Below are 11,205 nucleotides of genomic sequence, written 5' to 3' on the forward strand. Positions count from 1 at the left end.
ATGCATCGCACGCTCGAACATACAACAGAGTTTCCATCGAACTTTGTTTATTCCCGAAGGAAAGGGAAAACATCGACAAAACCTGGGGAAAAGAGATATGTTGGGTAAGGAAGCCGGTTATGCAAGGGGAAGGTATTAGTACCCCTAACATCCATGGTACTCCATGGGAATCGTTTTGATTGTTCTTGTTCGGATGGGTGTTATATCTAAAGGTTACTTGCAAAAGAATGAGAGGAAAAAAAGAATAAATAAAGTACTCGGTGAGGATTAGGGACCTCATGCCTACGTATCCCCGTAGTGCAATGAGGAATTCAGAGCTCTATAGTTCATAGAACTAGTGGTGGGAGATGAAAAGAATTGTGATAAAAGTATGGTCTGAACCAAAGGATTATATCATTTGAACTCCAACAAGGGGTGAAATATGAACCCAAGAGTAAAACTGGTATGAACCAACAAGTGAGGGGCCTACGAAATGGTATCACTGGTATGAACCAACAAGTGAGGGGCCTACGACATGGTTTCACAGCACAAACAACTCTTGGTTCACAAGGAGATACAAGATGGAGCTCAAAGAGATAATGTATTTGCCTCAAAGATAATAGTATATTCCATGAAGTGAATGAAGGTAGAATATGAATGCATCATAGAGATGGATAAGGAAGAATAAATAAGTATGCTCGTGGATGATTCGAACCCTCGTGCATATGTATTCTCATCGTGCAATGAGAAAATCAGAACAATCATAGTTCGTGGAACCATGAAAACAAAGGAAAGATAAGGAAGTGTTTGTCTAAGCATTTATGACTAACAAGACAAACAACTTCAACAATATGATTACCGTGATGAAAAGTGTAACATGTACCAACAAAATGGTAATATGGGACCCACAAAGTTAAATGAACTTTGAACCCAAAAGTAAAGGCATATTGGCCAAAAAGGAAGGAACACAATGTTTGATTTGACAACACAAACAACTTTTGGTTCACAAGGTTTTGGCCATAAATAGGGAATAAATTTTTTGGTTTGACAGCACAAACATCTTGGTTCACAAGGCGTATTTTGATTAGGTCGTCCTAAAAGGATATATATGGGGTCCCACAAGAAAGTATTGTTGGGTACAACGAACAATATACCACGGGCTGGGGAACAAACAGTTCGTGATCAAGGAAAAATAGTATCTTAGATCCATGAAGGAATATAATCTAAACCAAAGAGTAAACAAATATTTTGGTCAAAAAGAAAAAATAAAGTGTTTGGTTTGACCGCACAAGCATCTTTTTATCCACAAGGTTTTAGCCAAAAAAGGTAGGAATAAAATGTTTGGTTTGACAACACAAATAATCTCTTTGTTCACAAGGTGGACTTTGATTAGGTCGTCCTAAAAGGGTGTGCATGGAACCAAAGGGAAAATGATATTTGATCTTAAAATATGGTATTGATTGAAGGAATGAAGAATGATGGATTAATAAGTAAGGTAGCTCGCGAAGAATCTGAATTCTCCTGCCTACGTATTCTCACTGTGCAATAAGAAAGTCAGAGCTTTCGTAGTTCAGCCTACTACGACTGAAAGGAAGATATTTGATAGGATTGCCCAGACAGAGGCAAAGAAAAATTCTTAACAAAGCAAGGACGTGACATTAACCAATGATGGTAATCAACCACAAGGTATCAATGAAGGCATGATCTGAACCAAAGATGCTACCATAGTTTGAGACTCCATGGGGTAGGAAAAGATATTGCCATGGTTTGTACCCCACAAGGAAGAATGAGATATAGCCAGAGTCTGAACTCCATAGGGCAAGATAGATGAATGCTACAGTCTGAACTAATACAAAGGCAATGAATAGATTTCCAGACTCTTAACTCAATAAGGGCAACGAAATATGATGCCAAAGTCTGAACTTCAAAACAATGTCAAAGGTTCTAGAGCCTGAACTCCATGGGCAAGATGTATAAGCATGCCATAGTCTGAACTATAAAAGGCAAATAAATTAATCTGAATGCCAGAGTCTAAACTCAGTGAGGGAAAAAGAGTATGATGCTTAAGTCTGAATTGTAAGGCAATGAAAGAGGTAGCTAGAGTCTGAACTCCATGGATTGGATGAATGAATGCCAAAGTATGAACTGTATTGGCAAGATGTCAAGGTCTGTACCTTATAGGAAAAATCAAGGTGGCAAGAGTCTGAACTCAATGGGGAAAGGATGCCAAGGTCTGTATCTTATAGGTAAAGAACAAAGCCAGAGTCGGTACTCCATAGGCTTGAAGAATTTGCCAAGGTCTGCACCTTGTGGGCAAGAAACAAAGCCAGAGTATATACTCTATGGGCTGAAGGAAGTTGCCAAAGTCTGAACTTTAAGGGCAAGCAACAAAGTATGTCATAGTCTGAACTGATAGGCAATTCCTGAAGCAATTGATTAAGAACTGGGTGTGTGACCCCAAGATGATGATCCCAAAATATGTATGAACATCAAGGAGGAGAGTTTGATAATGAATACAAGAAGAGAGTAATGGTGTTTCAATGTCGAAGGAGGATAGATGTGTAATGATGTTTCATTGTTGAAGTGTTGAATGATTGATGCTTGCTTGAAGAAGAAGAAGACTTGTCAATTATATGATTCAAATTACACTGAAGTCTATGAACAAAGGTGAATACCATGAGCAACTAGGTCATTCGTCTCGTACTCAAGGATATCCTAGAAAAGGATATGAATTTTCCACTCTCATCATTCTTTGTTTCTTAAGGCTCATAACGTACAACTCGAATCAGAATTGACAAGTTGCTAATAGGAGATCCTGTGTTTGATCTTATTAATGCAATTCTACTTGTTGTAGAAGAAGACTTGACAATCACATAATACAAACTGTGCTAAAGTCTATGAATAGAGGTGAATACGATGAGGAACTGGGTAATGTGTCCCGTACCCAAAGATATTCATAATGAGTTAATGGAATTCTCTAATCTCATTCCTTCTCTATTGCTTAAGGCTCGTGCCACACAATCTGAATTATGATCGTCGAGTGTTGATACCTTTGTTGTGCTTGAGAAGTAGTCCATTATGTATGTAATGTGAATGTCTTGTACTTACTTGAAGTCTTGAATTTGAATTTGAATCTTGAGGTCTTGAGCTCCTGAGGTCCAGTACAACTTGAACACAAGGGACTTGCCCTATCAAGTGATCAAGAGTCTTTTGATCACTTGAATATGCTTGAGGAATTAAGCACAGTGCAAAGGATTTTGGTTGATCAAAATAAACTTTGATTAACACAATCAATGGGAATGAAGAAGATTAGTTGAATTATGTACAACAACCTAATGAATTAATCAGTCAAACTTTATCAACTGATTCCAAGCAAAACCCTAAACTAGGGGAGCATGCAATGGTTTTGAAAGTCTTCCTAAAAAATATCATAAGATCATTAATCTAATTAATTGATCAAAGTATATTTGATCGAATAATTAAATCAACAAAGGGGATTATGCCAAGAGAATTAAGTTAAACTATATACATCAAAAACCATGAAATTGTGTAGAAAAAGTCAACGAAAGTAAAAATGAAATAAGTGCTAACACGTAATCCTAATTTTTTAATTAATTCTAATTTAACTCTAATTATAAAAATTAGTCCTAATTAATCAAGAGAACTAAAATCCTATTTTTATTATAAAAATAGATTAACTCTAATGATAGTTTTGAATAGAATGTATAAGATCAGTTTTTTTAATTCTAATCTAAGTACTAGTCAAATAGTGACATGTGTATTATTATAAGATTAAACTAGATAAAACTAATACTAATGTGTCAGTAAAACTGAAAGTTAATAACTATATATTATTAGATAAGATTAATATACTAATATATTAATACTTAACGATGGAATAACTAAAAAACTAAAAAGGAAGCTTAAGTAATTATAATAATAAATTTAAGAAACAAAAGCAATGGTATTTAGAAAACAAATGGAAAACACTAACGCCTAGCAGTAAAAAAGTTGTGACCATTTTTATAAAGAAAAACAACATTAAATCATATTTGGTCTCTATTTAAAAATGATGGTATAATTGATTGAGACATCCATTATTTCCATTTTAATAAAAGTTGAAAGCTATAATAAAGGTAAATGATATTATCAATTATTGTTTTGGTAAAACTTGTTTTTATGTCTCTACATAGAATAGGACCGTCAATGATAAATAGCATATATGTCAATTAGTTATTCCTAAAAAAAACTATATACAAAAGCATAACAAAATTCTACATCTCTATCTCTCCAATATATTCCTAAAAAACACATGTGATTAGTCATATATGTTATTATAACATAAGTTAATACAATAGTAGAACAAAGAAGTAAAAACACAATATCAAAATAAATGATTCATTATATAATAATAATAATAATAATAATAATAATAATAATAATAATAATAATAATAATAATAATAATAATAATAATAATAAGGAAAACAAGTGTAATTAGGGAGAGAACAACATAGTAGTAAGTGAACATGGAAATGCATAGTAATAACATGAATGACACGTAGGAAAAGAGAAAATGTCACTTTTGAACAAACTTCTGGTAACGGTCAATGAAATCGAATTCGACGAGTTAATATATCGTTTGGAATTATAATTTCACAAAGAAATCAAATATATATTGCAAATTACGAAACAAGCTACGAATTATACCGAAAAAATAGCAAAAGTGAGTGAAAAAATCGATGAAAGAATGTGTCGGTTCAGCTGAAATATGCATCGGAATGAAAAACTAGTTATATATTCACGATCAACGTGAAAAATTGATTCAAATGGTATATTCACATGTTAATAATAGTTAAGAATTAAAAAAATCACTATTTTCAAGTTTACATGTTCCATGCAAAAATAAGTGATTATCTAATAAGAAAATCCAAAACAGTAGTTTAACTCAATCAACCAACAAACATCTAATAATTCATGACAAAGGTGTGTAAGAGATAAAGGATTATCGGCGGAACGGAGATTTGCTCCTGTTAGTGTTGAAATTGGATGATTTATTGAAATTGGATTGTGGCTAAGTTCCACCATTTTAGAACTTCAATGTGAAGTTCCAAATGGTTATGAAGATGAACTTTAGTGAGGGTAAGGGAGAAGATGAATATGGAGAGAGAAATTGAGAAGAAAAAGTGGTAGAAAAATAATGATTAATTGTGAATTTTCAAGTTAGGTTAGTATTTGTTTGGAAGTTTTGTGTTAGTTTGGAAGTTAATTATAGTTAAGGGTAATTAGGTAAATTGATGGCTTATGGAGAAATAGGTAATTAAGGATAGTTAAAGACCAATGATGTTGGAGTTTAGCAAAAATACCAAGTTAGGATCTAAGGCAAAAAGTCACTAGTAATTAACTTGAATTTTCATGCATTTGCCTTGATTTTTCTACCACTTTTGGCTTGAATTTTGAGTGGCTTAACCCATGACTTTTAGTACTTTTGAGAAGTGATATTTTCCCATAAATAAATGAAATCTTCCTTTTATTCCAACTTTGCCCTTTTTTTTGAACCTAGGCAAACCTCAGAAATAACCATGAATCTCAAATAAAGAGATGATCCTCACCACAAGTAATATAGGAAATAAAAGAATAATTACCAAATGATATCCACCTCGAAAATCCACTTAAACCAATTAAATCTATTATCATCGAACCTTTGACATAAATTTGTTACCATATGCAAATGTCGATGAATGCATGATAAAATAGAAACAAAGTATGCAAATGAATAAAATCATAAGCTAGGTGAATTGAATAAAAAAAGTAGGGGAAATTTTTGGGGTATGACAACTTTGACGAAGAATCTAACCCATGTATACTTATGAAGATGTAAGATCCATTAATGCAAGGTTAGCTTGCTCTTAATCCTTTACAGAATCTTCTTCGTTGTCAAGTTCATCCCATGTTGCCATGTGACTTTTCTTGAATATTCTCTTGAAGTTATCCTTCGGAAATCTTCCCTTCTTTGACTTGTCCTTTTGTATTTTAGGACATTCAACAATGAAGTGACCAGGCTTCTTGCAGTTGAAGCAACCTTTCTGATCATCCTTCTTTTCTCTAGAGCCAGGTTCTCTAAAGCCACTACTTCTGAAAGAGAATTGTTTCTTGGCCAGATGCTAAAATCTCTTAATGATAAAGGTCATTTCCTCATCATCTCAGTCATCCTTAGAATCTTATGCGCAAGAAGTTTCTTCAAAGTCCCATACTTTATGAGCTCGTGCAGTTCTAGCAACAGATTTAAAAACAAGACAATTTGTCCTTCTAACAGGCTCATCTTTATTAAGCTCCATCTCATGGCTCTGAAGATTACGGATGAGACTTTCAAGACTTAATGTGTTTAAGTCTTTATCCTTCTGTATAGATATTAATTTAGGTCTGTATCTGACAGGAAGACTCCTAAGAATATTTTTTACATGATCAGATGTAGTATAGCTCTTGATCAGAACCTGAAGTTCAGATACAAGAACTTGAAACCTAGAGAACATAGTTTCAATGTATTTATCCCCTTGCATTATGAACATATCATAATGTTGAACCAAAAGGTTAACCTTAGCTTCCTGGACTTGTTGATTCCCTTCATAAGTAGCACATAGGGAACTAACAATGGTCTTAGCAGTAGATTTGTCAATGATTTTGATGTACTCTGAATGAGGTGGAGCATCAACCAAGATACCTATAACTCTGTGATGTTTTCTATAGACCTTTTTATGAGATGGTGTAAGACCTTTTCTATCAGACACCATTCCAACTTCATTCACTAGAATATCAATTCCATCTTCTAGAATATCCCACAACTCATCACCAAGGCCTATAATATGCGTATACATCTTGCTCTTCCACCATTCAAACTTAGTATAGCCTTTATTGAACATTGGAGATCTAGCTGTATAGTTGTTATTTTCTGGATTGCTATAATCATGATTTATAGCAACGTGTGGAGTAAGAGTACCACTTCCAGATTCAAAAACACCTGACATACTTCAATATGTTTTTCTCATGGTCTTTCATGTACCAATCTTAAGTGTTAAGCATAGACCATATTGTGATTCCAACTAAAGGTGAGAAAAACGAAAGAAGGGGGGGGTGAATTGTGTTTTCTTTTTCCTTCTTTAAAAACTCTTAAGTCAGATTCTAAACACAACGTTATAGAATCTGAGTTAGTTAGAGATAGGCAGCGGATATAAAGTGCATGAAAGAATAAACAACACGCATAGTTATTCTGGTTCCTCTCACAAATCGAGATTAATCCAATCCCCTTCTAGTTACAAGATATTTTCACTATAATCACACAAGATTACAATTTTCTAAAGCACACAAGCAAGAGACTTCTTTGCTTACACACACAAGTATAATACTTCCTTGCTCAAAGACATAAGTCATAGACTTCCTTGCTCACACACAAAAGTATGAGACTTCCCTGATCAATCACACAAGCTCAATACTTCCTTTCTCACACACACAAGTATGAATCTTTCTTGCTCAAGCACACAAGCTTAAGACTTCCTTGCTTTAGCACACAAGCTAAAGATTACCTTGCTCTAGCATACAAGCTAAAGACTTCCTTACTCAACCACTTAGTAAGAGACTTCTAACAATCTACCTAGTAGATAAATGATTGTTGGATGAATACACTAAATATGCAATCAGAGGTGTATAAATAATACAGCACAATAGGACTCTTTTAAGACTTAATAATTTCTAAGATTTACAAAGATAAGAAATCCTTAAGTTTAGCTTGTACTAAAACTTTGATAGAGTAGCTTCTCTTTTATTGTCAATCTTGGTGTATAAGCATGTACAACGTGTATTCCTTTTTGTTGTTGCGTTATTGTCTTGTGTTTTTCTTCAAGTATTTTAGTTCCTTAAATAATGAGTAAAAAATTCATTGAAGATGCAACGGTTGAGTCCTTTGAAAAGCTTCAAAAGAGACATTGGGAGGAAACGAGATGTTTCACTAAACTGTCAGGTTTGGTGAAACTTAGTTTGAAAAATCTTTGCTACAAAAGGAATTAGCAGTTGTATCTCAGCAGACTCTATGAAGAACATAGAGCTTTGGGTTATCACGTGATAAAATATGTTCAGAGATGAACAGTGACTCGACAATATCACCTTTGTTTTTGCGCTTTGACTGGCTCAGGTTCTGATCACCAGAAGAAGACTTCTCCAAAGTCTGTTCTTCAGAGGCTGACTCCTTTACAATATGATCTTTCAATGTAGACCTCTTTGGAAGATTACTTCTTCATAGTCAGTTCTTCAGCTTCTGATACATCAGAATATGATCTTCACACTTATCTTTGGATTTTCAGAGTCAGAACCAATACTTGGATTTAATATGACTTTTAGTCTATGGTCCAACATAGTTGAACAAGAATTAGTATATTCTATTGTTCTTTAAATACTTTGTTATCATAAAAACCCAAAGGATATGGGCCAAGCCAATTTTGTTCCAACACTCTTCAATTGGGCTTCGGCAAAAAGAGTTTCAGTTCTTTTCCATTTCTGCAGAATATGAATTTTCAAAGTTGTAACCAGTTACAACTTTTACGTAACCAATTACAGCTTTTACGTAACCGGGTACAGGATGCTGCATATCCTTGATTTCGTCGACAATGACATCCCAGATGTTCACAACCCTCATCTTTGTTGCATCAAACAACTTGTAACCACCGGTAGAGTGATACCCTACAAGTATTATCACTTCTCTCTTATCATCCAGCTTCTTTCTAAGTTGCCCCAGAATATGTTGATACGCTACGAAACCAAAAATTCTCAAATGGTTCAGATCCGGTTTGAATCTCTATCATGATTCCTCCGACGTTACATTCTAAAGCTTCTTTATAGGACATCTATTCAACAAATAGGCAGTTGTGGATACCTCTTCTACCCATAACGCTTTTGGCAAGTTCTTTTGTTTTAACATGCTTTTCACCATGTTCATAATCGATCGATTCTTCCTTTCGTTAACACCATTTTGCTATGGTGTATAAGGTGTTAATACCCCATATACAACCCCCTCTTGATCACCAAGCCTCTAAAAGTCTTTTGAGACATATTCGCCTCCACCATCTATTTTGAGCACTTTGAGTTTATGACCACTTTGTCTCTCAACCATGTACTTGAACTTCTTAAACACTTCAAATACCTCATCCTTTCTCTTTATTAGGTATGTCCATAGCTTTATACTGTGATCGTTGGTCAATGTGACAAAGTATCTATTGCCACCAATATAATCTACTTGCATCGGTCCGCATACATCTGAATTCACCATCTCGAGGTGATTCTTGGTTCTACAACCTGTATCCTTGCTGAATTTACCCTTATGTTGCTTCTCTTGCACACATTATTCACAAATTTCAACTGGTATGTTGATCAATGGCAACCCCGTTACCATTTTGTTCCTTTGCAAGTCTTTGAGATCTCGGAAATTGAGATGCCCAAGTCGATAGTTCCATATCCATTCTTCTCGACTTGCCGCTGTAGCAAGACATCTATGCTCCGTAATCTTCAGCTCAACCTTGAAGGTTCAATTGGCAACCATAGAAGCTATAATAACTAAAACTTTGTTTGCATCCATAACATGCAACCCATTGTTTTCCATGTGAATCTTGTAACCCTTCTCAAGCAATTGGCTAATACTTAGAAGGTTACATTTGATTCCTAGAATGTACAATACATCTTTGATCAAGGAATGTCCATCATCCCTTATCATGATCAAAACATCATTAATCCCATCGGCCGCTAGAGTGGTGTCATCTGTGAACTTCACTTTGTTCTTCACGACACAAATGATTTTAACAAACTAATCCTTCCTCCGTATTATATGAGTAGAACAACCCAAGTCCAAATACCATTCCTCGCTGCAGTGAACTCCTGTCGTACTCATCATGGATTTTTCTTCTGCATGTATCTGGTTAACCATTTCATGTTACCGATTACAACCTGTTTTTGCAGCATTCCCAGAATTACAGTTGTTGTTGTCCCACAGCTTGTTGTTGCTGCGATTTCCTTTTGTGATCATGACCAAAAGTGTATTCTCTTCATCAAAATATTGTCTTGCAACCTTGACCTTATCTCCTTGAGGTTCCTTCTTGTTCGCATTCACTCTCTTGCAAAATGATCGAACCTTTGACACTTAAAGCATTACTCTTTGCTTTTGTCAAACCTCTTCTTTTCACCTCTAAAGTTGCCTTCACCACCATTTTTGTTGCAGCTGCTCTCATCCCTTCGACAAGTTGAATTCTTGGAATTCTTGGACTCTCTTCCACCAAAATTCTGAAAAGTCCTTTTACCCTTCATGAGCCATTTTCCTTTCGATCTCTTGTCCTTCTCGTTGAAGCGAGCTTGCAAAACGATCTTTGCCTTTACCTTATCAGAATTTCTCTTCTCCATCCTTTGCTAATCAGCCTAAAGAGAGCTTTGCAACTCCTCTTTGCTCACCGTCGCAAGATCCTTAGATTCCTCAATCGTTACAACTACATTGTAAAATCTTAGTGTTAAAGAACACATGATTTTTACGATAACATACTGCTCTGTGATTGTTTATGCACATGACTTCACTTGATTCACCAACCGAGTGATTCTATTGTGAAATTGTTAATTGCCTCCTTTTCTTACATTTGAATCAGTTTAAGTTGATGCTTGTGCATTTGTAACCTCGTCACCTTCGCCTTATCAGCCCCTGCATAGGCCTTCTTTAAGATTTCCCACAGGTAGTCGTGGGTGTCAGGAATTCTGCTTCTATGTTTGGCTCTACTTCTCACCCACAAATTAAGGTAAATAACCCTGAGTTCAAACTCCCACACGACTACACTTCACTCGAGGGTATTGTTATACCCGCACTGGTACGAATCCATGTTGAGAACTTAGTCACACAATAACACTCTGTTGATACAACTATGCAAGGCTCAAAGTATGACGAAAAGGACCTTAGGCCGCTTACTTCATGCCAAATCAGGGGGAACATCAAGTAATGCAAGTTACGGAACCACATACTGACAAAGTTGATGAAAAGATTTGTGCACTCAAAGAAAAGCTCAAGACCATAGAAGGACGTGAGATTCATGAGCTAGATGCTTTTAACATGTGCTTAGTGTCAGGATTAGTGATCCCCCCAAAATTTAAAGTGCCTTACTTTGAAAGATACAAGGGAATCAACTGTCCTAAGACCCACCTAAGGGCC

The 11,205-nt window shown here is 35.2% G+C and overlaps 1 protein-coding gene across 1 annotated transcript; it reads right to left on the bottom strand.

The window, feature by feature from the left end:
* Positions 1-6,199: 6,199 nt before the first annotated feature.
* Positions 6,200-7,003, bottom strand: LOC127088093 (uncharacterized). The gene has a single exon (XM_051029005.1). The coding sequence runs from the start codon at positions 7,001-7,003 to the stop codon at positions 6,200-6,202; it is 804 nt and encodes a 267-aa protein (XP_050884962.1).
* Positions 7,004-11,205: the final 4,202 nt, after the last annotated feature.

This window comes from Lathyrus oleraceus, chromosome 1, assembly GCF_024323335.1.
Source record: "Lathyrus oleraceus cultivar Zhongwan6 chromosome 1, CAAS_Psat_ZW6_1.0, whole genome shotgun sequence".
Taxonomy (NCBI): domain Eukaryota; kingdom Viridiplantae; phylum Streptophyta; class Magnoliopsida; order Fabales; family Fabaceae; genus Lathyrus; species Lathyrus oleraceus.

What these genes read in the sequence shown, in the direction of transcription:
- LOC127088093 (XM_051029005.1), bottom strand. Translation starts at nt 7,003, where the DNA reads ATGTCAGGTGTTTTTGAATCTGGAAGTGGTACTCTTACTCCACACGTT.